This window comes from Mus musculus, chromosome 9, assembly GCF_000001635.26.
Source record: "Mus musculus strain C57BL/6J chromosome 9, GRCm38.p6 C57BL/6J".
Taxonomy (NCBI): domain Eukaryota; kingdom Metazoa; phylum Chordata; class Mammalia; order Rodentia; family Muridae; genus Mus; species Mus musculus.
The window spans coordinates 63294745-63320548 of record NC_000075.6 but is presented as its reverse complement, the minus strand read 5'-3'; the positions used below and the strand labels follow the sequence as shown (position 1 = coordinate 63320548).

The 25804-nt window shown below is 42.1% G+C and overlaps 1 protein-coding gene across 7 annotated transcripts in view; it reads left to right on the top strand.

Moving 5' to 3' along the window:
- Positions 1 to 25804, top strand: part of Map2k5 (mitogen-activated protein kinase kinase 5) — a 217915-nt gene that overhangs the window by 61134 nt on the left and 130977 nt on the right. For 6 of the 7 annotated variants that reach the window (XM_006511146.2, XM_030244354.1, NM_001364494.1 and 3 more), the window contains one exon: positions 17389 to 17428. In XM_006511146.2, coding sequence (XP_006511209.1) covers positions 17389 to 17428 — 40 coding nt within the window. Of the gene's footprint in view, positions 1 to 1737; positions 1999 to 17388; positions 17429 to 25804 lie in introns of those variants that run through there. The other variant, NM_001364492.1, reaches the window with a different exon arrangement.

The window sequence follows — 25804 nt, the reverse complement described above, 5'->3', positions numbered from 1 at the left end:
TTTCAATGTGAGATTACACTACTGTTGTTACAAAAATACTTTAATCATGATGAAATATAAAACGTATTATCATAACCATTTTCTATAATTTTTTTAAGACAGGGCTTCACTGTGTAGCCCTGGCTGACCTGTATCTTGTTACTCAGACCAGGCCAGCCTGGAACTCACAGAGACCCACCTGCCTCATCCTCTGAGTGCTGCGATTAAGAAGAGCGTGCCCCACATGCCTGGCTTTGTAAGCAATTTAATGTGTGGTATAGTGGCTTTTAGTGCACTTCTATTCAGCAGGTGCCGGCAGCCCCTCTGCTATCTGTAGAACTCTCCTACTCAATATTCTGCCAACCCTCTTACGCTACAAAACTGGACTAGCAATCCTCTTATTGGGACAGGCATGTCCAAGGAATATTTCAAATACCACAGACCCTTTTAGCTGCATGCCACTCTCAGCTTCTCCTAAGGGTTCACTTAGCCACCATCGTCTGCACTTACCGTGACTGTCACTGAGACTGCCACTGTTACTGTTGGGACAGCATTTGCTTCTGGAAAGTGAGGGCAGTGTCTTGAAGGTAAACTACTTTAATTAGTAGATTTCTCATAAGAAACTTCAGGGATCCTATTGCCTACACAGTTCTGTTATGTGTATTTTTTGTTTTGAAACTGAATCTGACCACATTGGCCATGGTTCTAAATTCCCTGGTCCAAGCAAGCCTTTTGCCTTAGCTTCCTGACTGTAGATGTGTATCACTGCAGTTGGTTCATATCTAGTTCTTAAGGAGAGTGTGAAGTGGTCCATGGTTGTGCCTCACTTCTGGGTTTTAGTGTGCAATGTTCTTGTAACCCTGGCTTTCAGTCCTCCACAGAGCAGAGCTACAGTCATCAAGAGCTGAGAGTCCACTTTCCTGAAGTCTTTAAGGAACACTGTGCAATGTGCTGTGGTTGGGTTTCTCTTACACCAAGTTTACTTTTATAGTGTTTACTATAAAAATTGTGAGGGTTTTTTTTTTTTTTCAGAAAAAAAAATGATTATGTTAGGGGCTATGCTACATAAACTAGATGAAGAAAATATTGGAAAATCCACTCATTGGTAACAAAACTGCCTAATGGGTCTATTTAATTTTTTTCCATTGGAAGTATAATAAAGCTACTAAGTGCTTATCAGAAGCCCAGTGTTTCGGTCTTTTCGCTTCGCTTGCTGGGACATTGTAAATCTCAAGTGATGTGGTGCCTCACGGAGCTGCAGTGTATCTCATTTAATAGTTGGCACATTTTCATCTTTTCAGTCTGGATACTTTGCTCAACTGGCAGTATGTAAACTGGCTGACATCTGGACCTGGTGGTAGTGTGGATTCCGTGCCCTGTCCTGTCTGAGCCATTCTCTGTGTTTTCCTAAGCAGGTGGTTTTAGTTGGTATTTTTTTGTATTACTAATTTGAATCATAAAAGAAATTGAGATTTGAAGTATAGCCTAAGTGTAGCAAGAAAACAAGTTTGGGAAAAGAATATGGGTTTGTTTTCATTACTCCCTTACCCCAAGGCCTGTCTCTGAGAAACAGTGTTTTTACAGAAAAGACAGACTTTATTTCCTGATTCATAATGTACTTCAAAAATTCTGTGGCTATAGCAGGCAGTATGTGCTGTAGTTAAGTATGCCCCATGTGAATCGACAATCTGTATATAGTTTCCTACCTCAGCCTTTCCCTTTGTAGAGTGGGGAAAATAATAGTACCTATCTTTTCAGATTGCTGCACATTTAAATGAGATGATCCACAGAATGCCGAGCCCTTGGCTTGCACCTTCCATGGTGGCTGCTGGTAATGATAGTACTGACAGTGGACACTACTTAAACCCTCATTTTCTGCCCTTGGGTGGCCATGGGGAAACAGCTATAAAACTAATCTCAGAATCATCTTTGGACTCAGTTAGCTTAGAGAGGTCTTCACTATGCTGCATGTTATATTTTCTCTAATTAATCCTACAAATAAAACATTATTATATCATATTCTGACACTGTGCTTTTCTGAATGCTTCACAGTATTTGCCGTGTATCACAGTTTGTTTTCAGGTTGTCCCAGAGTGGCTTATATAGTGTGCACCTGTTGTGCCAATGGAAGTGAGCCAAGCCAGAGCTCCAGCAGCGGATCCTTGTCTTTCTTTTTTCCCTTCTGTGCTTTTCCCTAGGCAGCACTGTTTCTCAAGGTCACACCTTGTCTCTTGTGTTCCTCTGTGTCCTAGCATCCTAGGAGCAGCGTTATGAACTGAGTGGCTAAAGTAAGAATGAGGGCAGGAGCGGCGGGGGCTTTCAATCAAGTTCTGTAATTGCCCCCTTCCCTGTCTCTCCAGCTTCAGAGGTTGCTTAATACATTCAGAACATTTGCCTAGAAGGGGGTTCCCAGACCAAGGATATCTATGCAATGAGTAGTTCTCTTGTAGGTGGTAAGACTTTGATGACATAGCATCTCCTGACCTAGCCAACTGGTCCCTGTCCCCTTCCTTTGGATGGTGTGTGATGTTGAAACCTGAGTGGTTAGCAGGCACAGTGGCTCTGGACACACCCTCTGCTCCCAGGGCCACTCAGGGCCTGCTTTGGATGGAGCTGCTGAGCCCAGGCTTCAGAAGTGCAGGATGCACAGTCTTGGGGTCACACTGGGCTGCCTGTTAGCTAACAGTTGCCCAAGTCACCAGAGGCTCATCATTTCTGGGTTTTTGTTTGTCTGTTTTCTAATGCAAGCTCTTTAGGCTAAGTCTTAGATTGATCATGAGTTCCAGTCTTTAGGTATTAGACATCAGTAGTGAATTTTCTATTCCAGCTCCTTCCTGGGGCCCAGCGTATGGGTAAACTTTTTAGTGATACAATAGGTAGCATATATTCCACCCAGATGGTGTTTAAAGGATTGAATATTTATCATTGTTTAAGATTTTTATCTAGAGAAAATAAGAAGAAGAGTAATTCTCAAAGGGTTGGTTTCTGCTGTTTCATTTATTTTAAGTGGTGTTCATGAAGCCCTGGGCTGGGAACAGTCCTTGAGGGAGGAACAAAGATCATATGAGTTTCAAAGTCTTCTTTTGCCCCTGTGATATGACTATAAAACCAACTAAAATAAATACGTGCTTAGAAGCTGGGATTCTAATAGATCATTATAGTAATGTGGTTTCTTTATTGAAAAACAGAATCTCTGATGGGCAGTTACATAAAATACATAAGTTACCTAATTTAAATGCTGTTTAGTAGGCAAAATACTTCAAAACCAGAGGATTCCTGAAAACATAGCAGAACTGGCCTTGATGGTGAGAGCGCAGTCAGTGCTGAGGGCACTGTCCTGATGGGCAGCAGGCATAGACACGAGTGGTCTGTGGTGACATCGTAGTCATCTAGAGTAGTGGTTCTCCACCGGTGGGTCGCGACCCCTTCTGGAGGCCGAATGATCCTTTCACAGAGTCAGTATAATTTCATATATCAGTTATCCTACATATCAGATAACATGATTCCTAACAGTAGCAAAATTACAGATAGGAAGTAGCAACAAATATAATTTTGTGGTTGGGTATCACCACAACATGAGGAACTGTGTTAAGGGTCACAGCGTTAGGAAGCTTGAGAACCAGTGCTGTAGAGTGTAAGTTGGAGGTATCTTTCCCAGTATATGCACAATCTATTATGTCTGTATAACGCTAAAATTGCCTGCATGCATCCATTGTTGAGTGAGGCATTGAGGTTCACTCTGGGCGAATTGACTATTACTGAAATTATTTATTTAGAACCACGTGACACCCCAGAAGCTTTGACTTCCACTCTCGCCAGCCAGCCTGCACATGTCAGACGAAAGCAGTGACCCTGCTCTTTCATATTCCCCCCAACCTGTATCTCGTATATTAAAAGTAGTTTTTAAATGGTCTTGATATTGACCTGAGAGGCAGGGGGCTTGTTTGATTTATCTTGACCTTAAATTTCCAATGAAATGAAGAGCGTTTTCTTTGCAGCCAAGATCATATTTTAAACAAGCAACAAGACATCCTCCTAATGTAAAATTAAATACTTACATATGGCTGGGTTGCGTTATGGTATCACTTGGCAAGCAGGGATATTAATGTTTTCAGAAAAATCAATGAGTATTTGTCAAATAAAATTAATTATGTATGTGTCCCCTCTTCCCTGGCAGCCCTTACGGTTCTGGGTTTGTTTCCTGCAGTCGTGTGCACTGTGCTGCTGAGATGCTGAAGATCAGCCCTGTACCTGGGCTTCTCACTCTATGCCTTCCCACCGTGGCCCCAGCCCTCCCTCTGTACATGCGCCCATATCCATTATGGCAATGATAGATTATTGGCATCTCACCAACATGACAGGGTGTCACAGGTCGCTGAGCAGAGACTTTCAGACTGTGTTTCCACTCGAATTAACTATTATTGAAATAGTTTATTGAGATTGAAGTATTGATCTTTTCCCCCCTCTAAATGTAGCTTAAGGGAAGGAAGAGGAGGCAGTGGTGTTTTTGAAAGACACTAAATTTCATTTTTAAAAATCTCATTTATTTAGCCTTTTCTTTTTCCTGTTTTATAGCCCCTATAGTTTTATTGCTTGGAAAAGGGTATCTTGGCTTTATTTTTATGACAGTATAATTATACTTCAGAAATGCACTTGATTACTATGGGTAACAAAATTGTTCTACTATATTGGTTTGGCCAATATTGCTATACAAACAACTTTTCAGTCAATTGAGCCTGGTAAAAATCAATACATTATGGTAATATTTCAAGTAAGAAGTTGCTGAATCTAAATGTTTTAACACATTCTCTTTCAGGGAAAAATAATTCTGAGATAGCAAGACTTTTTGTAATATTTTATGTTAATGAAATGCTTTGTTTATGGAGAAATTTAAGTCCCCAGCGAGGGTGTTTATGCGCAGGTGCAAGCTTTACGTTAGCAGCATCCATTAGCAGACTTGGGAGGGATGCTGCTCCATAGGCTGCATCAGGTGAAATCTGACTGTGAATCCATCCTGTAGCTTACCCTCTTGGCATTCTTGAGGGGATTTTTTTCTGCCATTAACTTGACAAAGACTTGAGTTCAAAGGACAAATGTGGGCAGGTAATACAGGCCTGGCAGTGTGCCTCTGTAGACTTTCATTTGTTGACCTGCAAGTTCTTAGCATGCATGGTGTCAAGTGCCCCATGTCCTAAGAGCCATGAGTCCTGTCCACAGGTGACACAGGATCTCAGGCTAGACTGTGTACTCTGTGTGGGCCTCCAGCTGTGGGGTCATGAGAGACAGACCAGGAACAGCCTCATGAAGGATCTGAAACTTGGTAGAGTTGGCTTTTACTCAGTGTAGAGAAAGTAAATGGCTCCATAGAAGTGACTGTTGCTGCACCTGGACAGTTTGCTGTGTTCTAGGCTAATCGCTTGTCTCCAGTATCTCTCTGAGTTCTATTCTCTCCCTGATGCTCTGCCATCATGTGGTCCTTTCTGCAAGCTATTTGTGTCTGGGTCATCTTATAGCAGTCCTCCTCACAGTGCTTGGCATGGTGCCTTGTCTATACGAATCACCAAGAGCTTTCAAAACCACCCTGCAGAAGCAGAGCCTTCACACAGTGGTAATACAAGGTGGTGACCATGGCCGGGTGCTCTAGGACCACCTATTGTAAGTAGAGAGATAAGGCCATTGCCCGGAACTGCTGAGAAAAAGAACTATCCCTCAGACCTGAATATAAGCTGACTGCATAGATCCCTCCTGAGTCTGAGAGAGCTAATAAAGGGCCTTTAAGTGTAGTACTAGCAACCATAAATATCTTATGCCAGATCCATTTGGTTTTGCTGTTAAATTTTACCCTGGGTTATGTATTCATTTATTCAGGGAACTAGCAGTTACTGCCTGTCACTGTGTGCTAAGACTATTGTAAATACATGCAGTCAACTAGCAGACAGGACAGTCACAAAGGGTCCTTGAAGAAGTAGGTGCCAAAGTAGGATGATACTCGACCATGCAGTTGTTATGAAGAATGGACAAGTGTGCCAGAGAAAGATTTAACTGAGGAAATGTTAGTTGAGCTGAGACCTGCAGATAGTCATGAGAAAATCAGGGCGAAGAATCTTCCAGAAAAAAGGGGCCACTCAAACCAAAGCTCTGCAATGGGCACAGAGATATCACACCTAGGCCAGTGTGATTGGAACAGAGAACTCTCTGGGAGAGTGGACAGATGGACAGGAACTGGTCACAGCAGGTCTGTAGACCTGGTGAAGAGGCCGTCATGGTTCCCTGCTATTTTACAAACGAGGAAGAGCAAGGAGGGGTAAAGTGGCATGCCCGAGGCTAAGAGCACAACTCAAGGTGGCTCACCCTGGGCCCATGCCTGGGGTGCTGCTTCCCAAGCCAGTTCCACTCTGTGCCATTTATTCTCTGAATTTTAAATTATTAATGCAAATGCTTTATTAATGTAAAATAGAAACTAATGTACGTCAATGGTGAACTCTGTCCAGTGGTTAATTTTAGAAGCTCTTTAGTTTCTTGGCCCACAGTTACGACAGCATGACTAGCTGCTGGTCTACCCTTTGGGTCTCTTTATTTATCCAAAGGCATAGAATTTAGTATTGAATCCCTAGATTAATTATTTGGTTGTACAAATGGAGGTGGCACATTTCTTGACTCCTAAGACATACTAAAATTTTAAGTCTATTTTGCAGTAGTTGACATGTTAGAAAATTATAGTCTCTTTGTTGGCATATCGCACAAGTAAATATTTGTAAACTACAGCGTCTAGGGCCTTTACTTAAATTGCTTTTTTGGAAAATAATTCACTGGAAAGTCCCAAAGGCATTTACTGTGTATAACTTTGGGCCACCTTTTCCCTTTCTTGTGTTTGGCTATTTTAATGTAAGAGACCATGTTCCTGTTACATTTCTGCTTTTCTGGCTCTGTTAAACATCTTAACATGGGATTGGAGGAATAGTTACTAAAGTAGGCAGGTAGCAGTAGAGTCTGGGTTATAAATATTAAGCTTAAAGTGATTTTGTTTGTTTGTTTGTTTGTTTTAGTATTAATTTGCTTTTTCGGTGCAACTTAGTATAATATCCTCCTGACCATAAAATGTCCACGGCTTGCATGACAGCCAAGTATTTGGTGTTTCACTCGGAGCAGAGTGCATGGTTTTGTTTTGTGAATTCACATAATAAAATGAAAACAGTGTTCTGACAAAATTAGAACTTGCTTCTGGGCACAATCAATATAGCACTTTAACCAGCTTTTGTATTTAGGAAATACAAACATGTTCACTCTCAAATACCCTGACTCTGTTCTAGCCCGTGGCCACAGAGAGGGTAGGGTGCTCAGTGAGAAAACGGAAAGGCTTGATTAAACCATAATTAAGTTTTGAAACGGTTAGCTAAGAACTCTGAATAAGATATGGTTTTAGATGATTTCAACAACAAAAAGTATAGCAAATGAAACCTTATGGTGTGGTCGCAAATGAAGCACAATCTCAGAATGACTACCACAACATGTGCACCGAGCTAAATTTGTATACACCACTTATTTCTTCCCTTTTAACTTTTTAAAAAAGATAATTCTTAGTGAACGTTTGCGGAGCAAGGCATCTGGGGTAACTGACTGAAAGGGCCAATCAGAAGTGTCTCAACAGCTTATGAAGCACAAGCGAAACAGTCCAAGGGCCTCCTACCAGCCTCTGTGCCCCCAGGGCCCACAGTTAGTTACAGGACTTTATTGTACTTCACCAGGATGTTGGAAGTGGCTGAGCACTGTAAGGCTCCATCCTCATTTGATTGCAGACAAGCTGCAACCCTGAGGATGCAGAGCAACTCACCTCTCAAACTCAGACCTTGTTATTATTTCTTAGTCTCTTCCAAGTGCCTTTCCATTTAGGAGCCTCAAATAAGCAGAGTAGGCTGAAGGGTTTGTGCCAGCCTTTTCACGGGGCAAGCACTGGAGTTAGTTATTGCTATTTTTTTTTTTTTTTGACTTGGGCTCATGTTTCATACTGATGGCCTATGCCAAGTAGACACTGTCTGCCATCCTGCCTCCTTCCTGGAAAACTGAGCTCTTTGAAGGAGCAGATGGAGCCAGTGTCAGACCTGTTGATGTTGACCTCTGACCCCTAGTCATTTCATATGGTTCCTTGCTAATTTTATCTATAGTGGGTTTTTGTGGTTGTGACTTGGTGAGTATTTAATCTTTCTCTGGAATGATGTTAGTGTTTTGGGTTTTCTGATCTTTATGAGGCAGTTTGTCCATCCCCACCACATCACCCTTTCCCTCCTTCCACATATCTGGCTTTGAAAATGTGTGTGGCCAAGTTATGCTGTGCTTTCTTAAATGGATTAGAGACTATGACCTTCCTTTGACTGATCTCTGAGGACTCTGTAGAGCAAAATGTTACCTAGTTCTTCAAAGAGAACATTCTCACGCAATTTATATGTTGTTAGAAGTCACTAAATATACAATAAAAAATATGCCATGTTCTCGAAGGACGGCAACACAGAGCCCGTGCTGGGGGGTGGGGGAGCACCCTCATCCCTTCTTGCTTGTTTGAAGGTAGTATAGGTCTGGTGGTAGTTTGTGTTCCTTTTTATATTAAAGTAACAAGTTTCTCCTGGTTTATTTTGACCTGGTCATGATGTGTCCATTCCACAAAGTCTGTTATGCACAAAAGTGCACAAAATGAAGATAAAGTGCCTCGCTCCAGCCTGACAAAAGCCATTCCTTTGCAGAGTGGTAGCTGCAGTGGAAGTAAATAAATGAATGGACAGCAATCACAGCCTAGTTGATGGAACTGTTCAATTAAAGCACAGGCATTTACATGGTGTAATTTCCCTAAATTGCCAATGAGCCCCTTTAGACACAACCAGTGTTCAAATTGATTTCAGCATTGATTTTGGCTGAAGCTGATAAATTTCTGCTTGTTAGTTAAAGTAATTTTGCAGAAGACTTTGTACTGCGGTATTGAAGTGTTCATTTAGCTGATGGTTAAAAGAGGAGTTATTTACAGAGGCCTGTACTGTTGTTCTGAGATGGGACAATTCCCCAATCATCTTTTACTTTTAATTTTTTAGGCTTCAGTATACCAATCAATAGGTGATTGAAACTGATTAAAACTTATCCAACCAGCTGCCTATGGCAGTTTAATTAGAAGCCGGTTGATTCTTAAATTAAACGTCTTGTTTTCATCGCATTGCCATCTTCCAGAAGAGTGAGGGCTAACCGTGCTGAAAACCTAAAACTGGGCTTCATTAAGATAGCTCATGAGTGTGAAGCTGCCCGAGAATAGCTCCTCGGGCAATCCAAAACACACACGGGCTTTCGGAGAGCAATGAGGGATGGTTTTGGTTTTAGGTAAGATGTAGTCCGTAGTGTGGTACAGACAAAGGGCCATCTGTTTGTGACATGTCACCGCACAACAGTGGGTGCTGGGGCTCAGGTTTAATACACAGTAGGCTTGAAGGGGCCATCAGAATAGTCAGTGAGTCTCTGGCTCTGACACCTCAGATGGAGTATTTGCTATTCAGTTTTGAGGTCTCAAGTAAAATAACTGTGGCAGGGTAGTAAACAAGGACCTTCACATTCGCCCATGTTGACTTCCCGCAATTGTGAGCAGGGTTGCAGGACGGATTTTAGCCATCCCCCACTTCCCTCGCTTCCCCACACTCATTTTATCTAGTATAAGACAGTTCTTGGGTTTGTAATGAAAGCGGGTTGATATTTCTGTCATAAGGGACATATTGCATCTGGCACTACAGGGAAGGGAATAAATGGCTCACTTTTCAGAGGTGCATTTACTCTTTGACCCACTAGGGTACTATTTAGTGTTCTAGAAGAGGTAATTTAGTAAATTGCACCCCAGTGGCCTGGAAAAGTTAATGCAACCCTGAAAAGTGAGCCATTCGATCGATTTCTCCTATTGCTTTTTAAAAATCAGCACCAACCATATCCAGGGTGCCCGGGCGACTGTTGGAAAAGTGCTCTAGAAGCAGCCAGTTCACACTCATGTAGAGCTTGGTCTGGCTTCAGAGGGCCCAGATCCACTTCCTACTCTGGTGTTTATCAAACAGAAATGTGAAGCTTCCATTCTTGACTCCTTGACCGTAGACTGACTGACGAAGACACCTCCCTGACAGATTTTCATGCAATAGCAAATAGCCTCTCTGTATAAAAATATTTCCTAACCAGGTTTCTCTCTCGTGCTCCCCACTCCCAGCTCCTAGTGCCAGCAGACCTGGCTGCTCTCAGCCTTGGTCAGGGAAGCTTAGTTTCCAAGTGGACAGCAGATAATGGAGAGATGCATGACTGACCAGAGTCCTAAGAATGAGAGACTGGCCGAGTGCTCAGCCCAGACTTGGACTCCTATCTCTCAGAACATGGGAGGAGCGACATGAAGTGCTGGCTTCTGGGCCTGGCATGGCCATTGTGATCGTCACTCACAGCAGCTGTGGTCACTAGCACCTGATCAAGCCAGCAAAACCTCTGGCCTGAATGGGGCAGGGTAGGCGGTCTCCAGGCATACTGAGGGGCTACTGGCAGGAGCGTGCTGCTCCTTCTTTTTGGAGGATGTATTCACCAATAGGCTTTAGTGGTCGGCACTGCACCCAGGCACATAAAGGCAGCAAAGTTAACTGGACTTTGTGGGTTATTTAAAACAAAGGACATGAAGATTAAAGGTGGGAAATGGGAGTACATATGGTCATACTCATATATATGTATGATGTTCTCAAAACAAGGAAAACTTGAAAGATTCTTAACACACATGTTATAAACCATACACAGCTGATGGTTTGGACTCTGTAAGGAACTTTGAGTCGCTTCTAACCCATACTCAAGGCATGTCCAGGAGAGAGGTCCCGAGCTGGTTAACCCTCAGCTGTTCCTGTTTCTCCCACTTGTATTGCTCAGCCACTCAACCTCCTTCTGGGCGTGTTGTTTCTCGCCTCCCTGCTTTGTTCATTGCCTTCTCTCAGAACCTTTGATCGAGAGTTCACTGTGACGGGAGCTTCCGCTATCTCAAAGGTATTTAGGCCATATATTAAAAGACATTACTCTAGTTAATGTGGAAAGTGTTAAAGGCTGGAAGGAGCTGCTTCAACTTACAGAAGAAATATGGACGCCTAACCACATTAACTTCACAGGAGGTATGAGAGGAAGAGGGGGCATCTCAGCCAACTAAACAGAGGAGCCAACATGAAGCTGTTTCCCCTTTCTATGACTGGGTCTTTTTAACCCAGCCAAGTTGCCCGTGTCTTAGATTGGGTTGATTTATGAGGCCTATATTTGGTCTGGTACATAAGCAGCTGCAGGGTGTTGCTTAACTCCTTTGACAGTCGGCAGTCAGGCTTCTGTAGTGGACTTCTAGGCAGAAGGAAGGTCGGCCTGGCCCATGATTTGAAGCTTCTCTACAGCTGCCTTTGACTTTGGATTTTGTGTTGTAACAGCCAGCACTTGGCTAATGTGTTTATCTATTATGGAAGGCAACGACTGTCAGCGTGCATTTCCCTGACAGTTGGATTCCTTTTCTCTCCTTGTGAATGGCTGTGGCTATTTCAGTGTGTGACAGAACTCCTCAAACTTCTCCAGCTGACTGTTACTCCCCTCTTCCAAAGATAAGATCCAAGCATTAAGGCAACATTTTCATTGGCTGTTCCCACGAGCTGTTTTGCATATGGTTGCGGGAGATGTCATTGCAATTCAAAGATGACTTAAGAGAGTACACTTAATAATTGACTCTGAATTGGCTGCTTCTTAACTTTCTGTGCTGCTAAGAATAAAGAGTTTCCTAAATAAACTGGATTACTAAGGAATGCACTGGTTTGTCTTCCTCCAATCAACCGTTCTGTCAATTCTCCTATGTTTTCTCTCTGAGCTTAACTTCTGGCATCCAGCCCTGAGCTAGTGTGTGTCCTGGGAGGCGCTGGGACTGAGGAAAGGAAGGCAGATATTCAGGATACGCATTGCCTGAAGAACAGAGAATCTGCTTTATTGTTCTGGAGAGCCGCCTCTGTCTCTGCAGCCTGTTAACACTGCAGCTGGCCTTGTAATCTGTACATATTTTTAAATAAGCTTTTTCTCTTTCCAGTCCCCCACCTGTCTGCCCTCTGAGACCCAGGAAGCAAAATGAGTACCTTCTCCTGCTTCCTAACGCTTCCCCATTTGCTTCCTGTTCTCTGCCAATGGCCGGGGGATTTTCTTGGTTCAGGAGAAATTTCCACCAATTGATGGCTATCTCTAAATAATTCACAGGATGATCCTCCTGCTTTTCACTAACTCTGCAGGATGCTGTGTGAGAAGCAGAACTCCTGTTGGTTTATGAAAGAAGCAGCCCCGCCCTCACAGAACAGTGACAGTACAGTCATTCAGGTGTCTCCTGTCACTGTGACTTGGTCTATGCATGGGATTACTCTTGAGGGCTTTCTCCAAGACAGGAGGAAAAAAATCGATGCAGAGGTGTTTTCATGCTCATTTTTGTTGAATATTTGCTGATTGATTGATGTTTATAGTGTATGTGAGTCATGCTCAAATACAACGTGTTGTTATCAGGTTGTGGGTCACCCTGTCTTAAACTTCCTCTGGTCACCAGAGGAGCTAGATGCTCTCCAGAATAAATCATCTTTGCGTATGAGTTAAAGTAACTTTATTGGACTTACGTTCAGAAACTCACATGCAGGAAGTGCTGTAGAACTCAGATGTCTGCTTTAATTGTGTGAGCCTGCATGGGATTGAGAAACGCATGTTCGGCTTGGGGCTATTTATTTTGTAACTAGAAATCAGCTGGGACAACTCACATTTTTGTGATTCTTGTAGAATGTGAAATTTTAAGCATAAATAATTTCAGTAAACACTGTAAGATGGGTGCGATGCGCACTTGCATGGCAGGCCAGATGCAGGACTGTGAACACAGGTTGCTTCTCCTTCTGTCCTGGGGGATGCAGGACTTTTCAACATTTTGTTTTCAAACTTTTCTTCTCCTCACTTAAAGATTATTGGAGAATTTTAAAAAATATCTTTTATTTGTGTGAATGTTTTGCCTGAATGTGTCTCTGTGTACCACAAGTATGCCTGGTGTCTAAAGAGGCCAGAAGAGGGTACCAAATTCCCTGAAACTGGAGTTACAGGCAATTTTGAGTGTCGGGAACTGAACCTGGGTCCTCTGGAAGAGCAGGCTGTGCTTGCAGCCTCTGGGCCATCTCTCCTGTCTGTGGTGATTATTCTTAAGGTCGATGATTCTCATTGGAACTTAGATGAAGGTCAGCCCACACATTGCTTCCCTTCTAAGCTGCACTGGACTCTAAAGTCTGAAAGAACAAGCAATAGAATCATTCACACTGGTCCCCAAGTATTGCCTTTGTGGTCAGTCACATTTCCTGTCTACTTACTAAGTCCTTGGCATTAGGAGAGACATGACACCAGCATTCATGGGCTCTAGGGTCTGTTGTGAGCTTACCAGAAGAACCTTCTCATGTCCTTGGCTACTATTTTCCCCTCCCTGGCCTCAGTTTAGATAGGAAGCTGATCACCTCTCACCCCTACCTCTGTACCTCTCAGCTCAAGTCACCCTTACTCCTTGCTGGGGACATTTCTCAGCTAACCCTCAGTTTCAAGCTCCTCATCCAGCAGCTACTATGCTTTCTTGAAGTCAGCTTTCTGTTTCTATCTGTACCTTCTACAATTTGGAGTAAAGGCCGGAGACCTGAGTGTGGCCTAAGTGACATGACAGAACTCGGCTTCCCACTGCCCCTTTGGCTCATGTCTCTCACTTAACCTGCTGTTCATTGTTTCACACACATTTCCACCCTGGGCCTTCACACTTGCTCCACTGCTTGGACAAATGATGTATGAAGATGTGAGTGAGGGGTGTCTGGAATTAAGGCTTTTATATTGTTTAGAGGGGTATAGAAAACAGTTAACTTTATACTTTGCTAAGTCCACTCTGATTTAAAAAAAAAAAAAAAAAGGTCTACCTGACAAGAATGCAGTAGGCAGAGTGAAGGAGAAAGGTAAAAACAAATGAAGAAAGTGTGGGAGAAATCCCAAATATATCAGTAGTTACAACAAACTCAAAGAAAGATTGATGCTCAATAGATGAATTAGATTGAGGTTTTAAAAGTATAACTGTTTGCTAATTTAGAAGAACCACAAAACCACAATGATATACTAAAGTTTAAAGAAAAAGCCGGGAAACGACATCGGACAAAAGCAGTAGTGCCAACAAAACCTTCTCTCTTAAAAGCTTGTACATTGATGTATAACAAACTTAAAAGAAAAATAATTAGTACGCATAAGGAGGGACTCCTATATGATGCTGTAAGAAAAACAGACTGACTTAGCAACAATAAGCCAATATGTAATTAATAACATAATTTTAAAATACATGGAGCAAAATCTTATACAGTTACCCAGAACATTTGATAAACCCACACAGTGGGAGAATGTCTCAACAATCAACAATTGATCAATCAGATAAAATTAGTCTTTGAAAGATTTTTAAATTTTTTTTATTCATGCTTATTTTATTCGTGTTTAAGTGTGACTGCTTGTCTATACAAGTACTACATGAATGCAGTTGCCTGAGGAGGCCGGAAGAGTGTGTCATCCCCTGGAGCTGGAGTGGCATGAGGTTGCAATCCACCCAGTGAGGGTGCTGGGAACCGAACCCAGGACCTCTGGCAGAGCAGGGAGCACTCACCCACTGAATCCTCCTGCCAGCCTCATATGGAAGATCTTAACATCACAGGCAGAGTGTGCACCTTTCTACCTCAAAAGACCTGGCTTAAAAGTGGATCTTCCCACTTCTAATGATTTAATTAAGAAAAAAAATAATCCCTCACAGGTTTCTCATATTCAAACATTGGCATCTGGCTATTATTCCTTGTGCCATCCCAGATGTCTATGCTGTGTGTTCAGTTTTGCAGGGGACTAGTCCCCAAAGGCCAAGTGGAGCACACAGGGAGAAGAGCTAAGAAACGCCTCATACAAATGCTTCCTCCCGTCTCTCTTTGGAACAGGTAATTACTGTGGCAACAACAAACTAATTTGAAGCGTTAGCTGTTAATTAAAACATTGCAGAGGTGTGTAGTTGTCTTTTGGTGTAACCAGAGCCTCCATTCAGCCTCCATTAATCACTTTACAGTTAATGTGCTGAGGAAGGTCAAGACAATTGAGAAAGAAAGTAAACAAACTCTTTCTCCAGGTAGGATGCTGTTCACAGAGTTGAGGAGTTGGCTTGGCTTGGGCTGCTTCTGCCTTTGTCATCCATTTCTCCCTGATGATTAAATGTGAAATCGGCTCTGTCCCCAGACTGTAAACCCAGCCACAAGGCATCTTTATTGCTTGAAATGGGACCCAAACTTTTCATGGGTGAATTAGCCTGCGTCATAATTAAATCATCAACTCTCCCTTTTAATTCACTTGGAAATGGGAGACCTTTCTTTTGGGAAAGAGATCAGCTTTCTTGACAAGCTAATTAAGTTGCCAAACTGCCCAGTGAGGTATATGTATGTTGGGCTCTCTGCTAATCATGCTTTTATTGCTGCAGCTGGTCTCAGAAGTCCATGTGTCACTTATGTTCAAAGTATGACACTGCCCTTCCCACGGCTTCCAATCATTTGTCTTTATACTTTAGTCCTTGTCTCATGTTCTAATACTCAGGGTTTCAAACAGTTGAAATAGGAAGTATCTATGGTCTACTGGTTGAAATAATGTTATTATTTAATCTTATCCATTGAATTATTTATATTTGCATGGAAAGGGCATCTAAATTCTTCACATATATTTTAAAGAACACATTCCAACAACTTCTAAAGCCACTGGAGGAAATTGGTCTCTACCAGTGTGCTGCAAAGTTTGAATATATCACAAAACAAACTATGACCTGATGTGTAGCTTTCCATTAATGTAGCTTTTAATAAAAGTCATATTTACATAGATGGTAAATAATAATTTCTTGTAAAAACCAGGATAATATATGGGCTCCATTTGTAAAATGTTGTATCCTTTTATACGAAGCCTGAAAGATTTCATTTATTTTTTAAAAGTGTGTGTGTGTTTATTTGTGTGTATATATGTATGTATGTAGGTGTGTGTATGTGTGTATATATATGTATGTATGTGAATATATGTGTGTGTGTATGTTCGTCTATTCGCCCAGTTTTGATTGTAGATTCATAACTAAACCATTTCTATAAATCAGTTGATTTCAAAACATTTGTTGGTGCTAGATATGGTGTGCATATCTCCAGTCTTGTTAATATTTCTTAACCTAGGTTATGACCTATTTCAGTGTAGCTGGGTGTCTTAATTACTTTTCTAATGCTGTGGAAAGGGCCAAGGCAGCTTTAAAAAGAAAGTGATTTTAGGCAATTAAAGTTTATGATGGTGGAGCAAAGGTATGGTGGTAGGAGAGCTTACTTACATTCTGATCTACAAGTTGGGAATAGAGCAAGAGAGACACTGGGAATCCTTAAAGCCAGCCCCCAGTGACACACTTCTTCCAACAAGGCCATGTCTTCTAATCCTTCCCAAATAGTTTCACCAACTAAAAACATTGAAACATGTTAGCCTAAAGGCAGGCTTTGGGGGAGGAGGGGGGTGGAGAGGGTGTGTGTGTTGGGGGAATTCTCATTCAAACACCACTCGGAGCCTAATTCTCTAAGGAAAAGATGAGCCACATGCTAAAACCTCATTGGTGTATGTCTTACATCCGTCAATGTTTTATTATAGTAAAGCCGTAGTCAGAGCTCATCCTGGATTGGTGATTATTGATGAAATACAGTAATATGATTTCTCTTTCTGTGTACCTTAAGAAAAGCAAAACCCTTCCTTTTGCTGCACATACACAACTATAGACACACATACAGTGATATAACAGAGGATCTAGGGTCAGAAAACCTGATCTAGTTTGAAGGTTTAGTTCTGCCGCTGTGTAGTTGGGCATCGAGCAAACTGCTTAAATTCCTCATGCTGCAGAGCTGTCTTTAAAGGAGGATAATAATAGCAGTGTGAGGTGGGGTTTTTTTTGTTTGTTTTTTTTGTTGTTGTTTTTTGTTTTTTGAGACAGGATATCTCTGTGTAGCCCTGGCTGTCCTGGGACTCACTCTGTAGACCAGGCTGGCCTTGAACTTAGAAATCTGCCTGCCTCTGCCTTCCAAGTGCTAGGATGAAAGGCATGTGCCACCACTGCCCAGCTAGCAGTGTGACTTTTGAGCAGTATTTTAAGATTCATAATCACTTGATAAACCTTGTTTAGCTCCACAGAAATAGACATTGCTAGCATGGGCCATTTGCCTTGAAGGTCTATCCCCCTTTGGGCCAGAAGTGTTTGGGTTCACAATATGTCCTTAGCCACTCTCTAGGTTATCTAATGACAGCAAGTAACTTTGTGTCTTTTTCTTTTTCCTATAGAGCACATCATGTCCCAAGTGGGAAAATTTTAGCTGTAAAGGTAAGCATTGGGTATATTTTATGCAAGTTTGTATGTGTGAGTCTGTGTGTGAGTGTGGGTGGGTGGTCCATGCCGCATATATACATGGAAATCAGCGGAAAGTGCTGGGTGGCCTGTTTTTTCACTCTCTACCTTATTCCCATGAGACACAGAGTTTCTTACTGAGTCTGGAGCTAGGCTGATCCTCCAGTCTCCTCCTCCCACAGTGCTGGACTTAGCGAAGCAGGCAGCCATGGCTGGTATTGGAGATGTGTGCATCAGGTGCTGCTGCCTGCCGGGCCATCTCCTCAGCTCTGTGTTGTAAGATTCTTGGTGCTCACTGATTTTCTTTCTCCTCTCAACTATGTCACTGGTGCACAACCACACTTTGCAGCAGTAGGCTATTTGCTGAAACGTGGCCAGACCCTCTTGCAGTCTGGCAGTGATCTACTTTACAGACACGTGCTCTGCTCCTGCCTGCCAGCTAGTGACTTCTTGTCATGCCTCTGGGCCTTTAGTAATGGAAGGTTTTAGTTTTTGAATAGCTGCTGTGTGCCAGGTATCACACTACATGTTTTGAACAGTCATATTTAATCCTTAAAACTATGAGGTAATTCTCACCAATTTTAGATTTGAAGGAAGAGGGACTCCTGGGGGCTGATTTGTGCAAGGTCATTTGGAAGAGGCAAGGTTAGGATGTTCACCTTACCTGATAAAGCTAATGTCTACCAGTGCTTTGTAGCTTGTGTACAGTGACTGCTGTTCAACCCTCTCTTGTCCACTCAGCCTCACAGTTCATCTCTGAGATGCCTTTGTAACGCCATCTACAGTGAGAAATTGGTTTCTTTCCCTAATGTTTCAGTTTGTATTTCTGTGCCTTATATTTTAAAGAAATTAAGAATTTGCATAATGGTTGTTCTTTTTTTATTGAAGTTAAACTAGAACCGAGGCTCAAATCTTCGGAATTCTAGTGCGTTCCATGGTTTCTTTCTGATCTCAGACCGAGGCCAGCAACTCCATCGTATATGGCATCATGAGGTCTACTCTTAATAACAGATAGCCTGTATGAGGAGGTCTAGCAGAGTTCTCTGAGGATGCAAATTATATCCACACAGGTGCAGCTTGGGAGGCACCATTGGGATCCTCATAGGCCTCACGTTTTGTACAGGAGGAAGTGGGTCCAGAGAGATCCTAGAGTGCTCACTGTAGGACTAAGCTGTATTCCAGTCTTCCCTCTGTGAACCCACCTTGATCCATGTTCTGTGTCTCTCTTGAGCTCCCTTTGATAAGAGATCACCCACTAAGTGAGCAGTGTTTTCCTGTCTGCCCAGTTATTTGTTCCTTTCATGCCAGAAGTCTTAGATTATGATAGTGTTGATATATTTAAAAACACTCAAATCTTCAGTTATGCCAAGAGAGAGAGTGTGTGTCACTACAAATGAATCATAGCCCTTGGCCTTGCAAATAGAACATAAAATTTTCATAATTCCATACATTTTAAGTTGTGCTTAGGATAGGCTAATATTAAGATTCTTAGCCATGATTATTTAACTGGGTGTGGCAAAGGACCAGCAGCTCTTTCTGGAAAGAGTTAAAGTTTACTTGATAAAAATAGCTGTTAGATTTTTACTACATGAGAACTGGTGGGGTTTACAAATAAGCCATTCTCCAGACTGGACCTTTAAACTGGGCTTTCTAGCAAGAACTGTATTGTGTCTTCAAACTGAGTCAAATGGTGGCTGATTTTTGTGTATAGACTTGATCTTGATAACCAAAACAAAAATCATGTAGATCATACACCAGTACAATATTGGTGGAAAAGTACCATTTCTTCAAAACAGCCAGAATGGTAAATTAGTTATTAGAATTTTATTATTTAGTTTTTAATTATTTGGAAATTTTCTAAGTATTTTTCAGTTATTGACTTCTATTTAATTCCACTGCAGTCTAAGAACATACTATATGATTGGAATTATTTTAAATTAATTTGGCTCAAATATGGTCTTTGTTGGTGAAATTTTCCTGTGCCCATAAAATAATATATAATCCAAAGATATGAAAGTGTGGTGTAAAACTTTGTTAGATAAAATTGGCTTTTAGTTTTTATATCTTTCATATCTGATTTTTTTTCTACATGTTCCATCAATTACCAAACAGGAATGTTAAAATCTCCAACACTTAGACCTTGGTCTGGTTGTTTTTTTTACATTTCTGTCACTCTCTGTCATCGTTTTTGAAGATGTACTGTTAGTTTTGGTAAGGTTTTTATCATTTGGAAGAATTGGCCTCTTTATAGTAATGTGGTGACTATTTTGTTCACAACAGTCTGTGCTCTGAAATCCATAGTGGTTCATTATTAATCTAGCTACAGCAGCTAGCTGTTTACTAATATTGGCCTTTTACTTTGAACCTAGTATGTCTCTATATTGGAAATGAGTTTCTTGTAGACAGTATATAGTTGGGTCTTAATTTAAACTCTAGTCTGATCTTTGCTTTTTAATTTGGCTGTTGGAACCATTTACATTTTATGTGATATGATATGGTTATATCTCTTGTTCTGTGTGTTGTTTTCCGTTTGTTCTGGTTGTGTACCCATTCTCCCTCCACTGTTTCTAAGGATTGTCTAGAGTTTATAGCGCCCATCATTAGTCTATCATATAAAATCCTTACAATAAGAGCTGTGCTAGTCAGTGTTCTATTGCTGTGAGGAGACACCAGACCCAAAGCAACTCTTATCAAAGGAAGCATTTAATTGGTGGCTTGCTTACAGTTTCCAAAGGTTTCCAAAGTTCTGAAGGAACAAGTCTCCACGATCATCACAGACTGTGGGGATCTAGACTGTCTGGGCTTTTCTTCTGAATTTTGAAGATCTGGTTTCATTGCTGGCTTTTTATTTTCCAGCCAGGTGCTGGCTGTCCTTTGTGTTCATTGCTGCTCCATGCGTCTGCCCTGACATCTCAGAGTTCTTTCTTTGTTACAGGTGGTGGTTATAGTTTACAGTATATGGTTATGCTGGGCTTGGCTGTGATGCTTTTTTTTATTATTATTATTCAATATGCTTGAGGTTTGTTTGTTGAAAATCTTGAATATGTGGGATTTTAGCCTTCATCAAATTTGGAGCACTTTAACCTTTCATCAGATCATGCTTCCACATGGGAACTTTGCTTGCCTTGTTGGCTTCACTTCTCAGTCTTTCCCTGTCTTAGTTTTGGATAGTACCTGTTCCTTCCATGTCTTCACAGATCTTTTCTCCTCTTTGGCTAATGTGCCATTCCTCCTACCTACTGTGGTTTTTCATTTATAATGTTCTTTTTATCCCTAAAAGTGTAGGTAGGCTTTTTTGCTTTAAGAACAATTTTCATGTTGTTATTTGATGTGCTCAACCTTTTTTCTACTTTCTAGAGTACATATAATAATTATTACAACTGTGCTGGGTAGTTTTATGTCATCTTGACAGAAAGAAGCTTAAGTCATCCAAGAGGAGGGATCTTCAACTGATAAAATGCATCCATAAAAGTGAGCTGTGGGCAACTTTGTATGGCAATTTCTTAATTTATGATTAATGGGGTACAGTCCAGCCCACTGTGAGTGGGGCCATCTCTGGTCTGGTGGTCTTGGGTTCTACAAAAAAGTAGGCTGAGCAAATCATGGGAAGCAAGTCAGTAAGGAGCAGGCCCCTCTATGGCCTCTGCATCAGCTCCTGCCTCCAGGTTCCTTCCCTGCTTGAGTTACTGTCCTGTTTTCCTCCAGTGATATGGAGGTGTAAGCCAAAGAAGCCCTTTCTTCCCCAGATTGCTTTTGGTCATGGTGTTTTGTGATAGCACAGTAACCCTGACCAGGACAGACAAGCCAGCCAGTAGACATACCTAGTAGCTGTCATGTACCTTATTTCTGGGTTACTTCCAGTGCATTTTTTTCCTCTTCATTTTGGGTTGTATTTCTTTTTTATAGGACATTGATAATGTAGCATGGGTAGGTAGATTTGCATTCCTATATTCTTAAAGTGTTCTGAGATGTTAGCAACTTTGAAACAATCCAATTTTTTAAAGACTTACTTTTGAACTTTGCTTAAAGGGCCAACCTAGCAGTCAGCCTGCAGTGAATTTCCCCATTCTGCTGAGGTGGGACTCTTGCTCTCCAATGATGGAGGGAACACAGGCCGCGGGGTTAGGGTTGCTTCCTCCGGTTCTCTCCTCCTATCCTGGGTAACCTCCAGCTTCTACAGTGAATCACTCTACTGTAGACTCTGATGTCTGTCACACTCCCTCTGGTGCCCTGCCAGCTGACACTGGCACCCTTGGACTCTTCTGCCCCAGGCTCTGTCTTCTCAGCATAAGGAGACTGAGTTCAGCCTGCTTTCTCTCCCTGTACAGGGACCAGAAGACTCTGTTTAGTCAGTGAACTGAGCAGCCTAAGATTGGTCTTTATCACCAGTCTCTAGATGTAGTGTTGCTCTGGCTACTGCCCAGTACCTGGAGACCTATTGAGGGTTGTGTGTGTGTGTGTGTGTGTGTGTGTGTGTGTGTGTGTGTTGGTTTGTTGTCTTGTGAATTTTGTTTGTTATTTTGTTGAGACGGGACTCACCATGTATCCCTGATTTGTGTATAACTTTCTGTGTGGACTGAGCTGGCTTCAAATTCATAGGGATCTGCCTGCCTCTGCTTTGTTTCCTTTCCTTTTTGTAAGACCGTTGGCCAGCTTCTGAATGGTTCTCTCAGTAAAGACAAGCTGCAATTTACTGATGATTTATGCTGCTGTATATTATATATATATATATATGCATATATATATATTTATTTTAGACTTTTGCTACTGCTCCTGCTTTTCATTTAGCAGATGCAGAACCTGAGACAGCACAGTTAGACAACTTACCCAAGTTTCTGCACCTAGAAAGCTAGAGACCAGCATGTAAAACCTGCCTTTGCTCATCTATACCCCTAGATTAGCTTCCCAAAAGCATAGTTCCCTCTTAAAAAATATTAAAAGGCCCATGTCACTTCTGTCCTGGTTGCTTCTGCACTGGTTACTATTCTCACAGCTATGAGAAGATGCCCTACAGGAGCAGATAAAGGGAGGACGGTTCTCTTTGCTCCACAGTTGAGTGTCTAGCCATCATGGCAGCAGGAGTGGAAGAGAGATGGAAACTGCCATTCTCTTCCTTTTCTCTCTTATATTTGGTTCAGGACCCCAGCCCTGGAGTGATGATGCCTACTGTAGGGTGGGTCCTGCCAACTCAGTTAACCCAGTCTGACGCCCTCACAGATACACCAAAGGTTTATGTCCTGGGTGATTCTGGACCTGTGAGATTAGCAATCACCATCAAGCGTCACATGGCCCAGACAAACTAAACACACTCCACAATGCATTAGCAGTCTGCTGCTGCTTCTGTAGCATGTTCTTACATTTCCTGGTCTCTGTGCACTTTGTTCTGTTTTACTTGAACTTGTCACCTTGTCTGAACCTGGTTTGTTGTTGGAATTTTTTTTTTCAACAAGTTAATTCATGTGCACCTCTCTAATTAGAATGCCTTCATCTGTGTCTTCAACTGTTAGAATCTTAGCAGCCTTCAAGGGCCTGCTCTTTGGTTCTGGATAAGCCCTGTCGCATGTGTTGTATGTGCCAGTCACCTCTTGGGATTCTCTGCATGTGATTCCTAAAGGCAGTCATGTGCCATCTTGCACATAGCTGTTAGTTTCATGTCCATTTCCTCTAACGTATCAAAATCTCTTTAAAACGGAGAACAGAACTGACCACTTTCTTGCCTTACCTACAGTGCCCAACGCTAAATGCAGTGTCTTAATACATAATTTACTGATTGAAAACAGTTTTGTTGTTGTTGTTTAATTCATTCATTTATCTTTTGAAGTAACATTCTGAAAATAGGTTTAACAGCATACAAAATTCCCTTAATGGCCTTTGTATGGACCGTTACTTGCCCCCGGAATATTTCTTTGCTTCCTTTGTTATTTTAAAGGGTGAAATGGAAGGTTAAGACTCAGAAGTGCATTTGATCTTTTCCTGACCCTCTCTTGACTTTTGTGTGACTTGAAGCATGTCACTTGAACCTCTCAGTGACCCCAGTTGCCTGGTGTCACAGGGGGACCGTGCAGAGCAGCAAATCTTAGTCCTTGTCTGAGCAGATTCACCTGCAGGGCCCTGCTGCCAGCCTAGAGCCAAGGGGGATCTCATTCTGCAAGGCAGTGGTCTATTGGACCACACTGAGGCTGTCTGGGGGCCGGTTTGGTGAGAGCCCTACTCATAGCTTTCCCAATTTTTATACATTCCCGACTGAGGCCTCTTTTTCACAGACAAACAACACATTGCTGCTCTTCTTTTCTCTGATCTGAGATACGATAAGAGAACTTTACAAGTTTTTGTTTTTAAAAGGAAGATCATTTTAGGAAAAATAGAAATGTGTCTATACCATGCAATCTAGAAAATTTTCTGCTTCACACAGCACATTTAGAAAATTATGCTAACCACATGTTAGATACTGTCTGATAATCACCTGCACACTTGCTAGCTCGGATTTGACCAGCTTTTGTTTGTTTGGTATAGGTAGCAAGACCATTGCAAATAAGTAGAGCAGAAAACAAACACAAATACTGCTAGCCATCTAGAAGCAGAACCTCTCTCTTCCATTACTGCCTCTGTAAAATCTTTCCAGTAGTAAAGCTCAGGGAATTTACTGGACTCCCCAGGATTGTTTTCTGATTGGAAAAGAATCCATCTAGCGGGATTTCTTAGCTGTGTATGTAGCATGCATTGAGTATCATTCCTGGAGTGCTTTGGATTTCTGCAGCTTTTAAAGCAGCATTTAAATGGACCATTTGATTAATCATTTGTATCCTGGCTGTAATCCTCCCAAATTTCCTTTCTGAGTTGTACATACTGTAAAAGACAATTATGTCTCCACAGATTAAATAAGTGAATTAAAACAGAATAGTGGCTTAATTTGACCTGTGATTTTGTTCTCCTTGCCTTTAGTAGAGCGCATGCCACTCCAGCAAATAAATGAAGTCATCCATGACAGCTCGTGATGAATTGCCGTATTTATACTGTATATTTTAATAGTCTCACACTAATTTAAATTGAGCACAGAGTAAATTATAATTCAGTCACTTGACTGCTTGTATTTAACTTGACAGCGCATCCTTGCGCGTCCTGTCCGGGAGATGTAGCAGAGAGAGAGAGAGCGGTGAGAATGCAGGCAGGGACCTCCATCCTGGCTGAACCCTTCCTCCCAGAGCTGCTTCCAGCTCCTTCTCTTCATTCCCTCTTAAGCACTTGGCTCAGCCTGAGGAGAGAAGATTCAGGCAGTCCACACTGTGCTGGAGCTTCAAAGGGAAAAATCCACACTCGCTGTAATTTTCTCCCTAGCTTTCAGAGGAAGAATTGGTCTGGTTTATTTTTAGCATTTTTAAAGCTCACTGGCAGGAATGCCCGGGGGAAGGGAGTTTACCTCTCACGAAATGCCAAGCTCCCAGAAAACAGAGCTCGTGCACATGCGCTGTGACAGCATGGAGTGGTCTTCCTCTCTGGAATTTGTAGAAATGACCTGATTTGCTTTTCGGGGGTTATGGACTCCCAGTGCTCTGGACTACAGCAAGTCTCGAGAGATCCAAACCAATCAGACCAGTGGGTGAGCCTCACGAATTCATCAGTCCTAGTCGAGTTTTGGTTAGTGTGGCACTTTGGTTTGTTTTGGTGTTTGCATCTTTGGTTTTTGGTTTAGTGGCAGACATCACACGATCCATTTCCCTTGGATAACAGCACATCTGGAATACTGCTTGTAAGGAACACTTTAATCAGGTCCATCTCAGTGACTGGGTGCTGCTCTGAGGCTTTGTCCTGGGTGCTAAGGAGTCATGGCTACTCAAACCCTGCCTTGCCCTGGCCATTCTGGCAGCTTTTAGGAGATGCTGGGGCATTAAAGCCAGTTGTGGTAAAGATGAATAAGGGTCAAGTCAGAGATGAATTCTGAGGTAGGTGTCTGGAGGTGGTGAAGCATTCAAGCTGGGTCTAAAAGGTCAAACCAGCTTTCATAATCAGTGACTGTGGAGTGGAAGGAGGAAACATGTGCACGGCCGCTAGGGTGGGCCGGAAGGCAGCTGTGTAGGAAGGATGAGAGGAGGGTTAGCAGGAACTCCAGAGTTGCAGCTTACTCCACATCATGGGAACTCAAGCAAGGTTCTTGTTCAAGGGACAGATAAGGTCTCGGAAATTGCCATCAACTCCAAAGCGTTGGCTAGCCATGTGCAGCCTTAGCCTTACTTCTTACTTACGTGACTGCTACCATTAGAAAGAGGGATATTAGAATAGTCATTTTCTTTCCTTGTGGTTTACATAACTCCCGTTTTTTGCTTTATTCAGTATAATGATACATGGTCCCCGTCT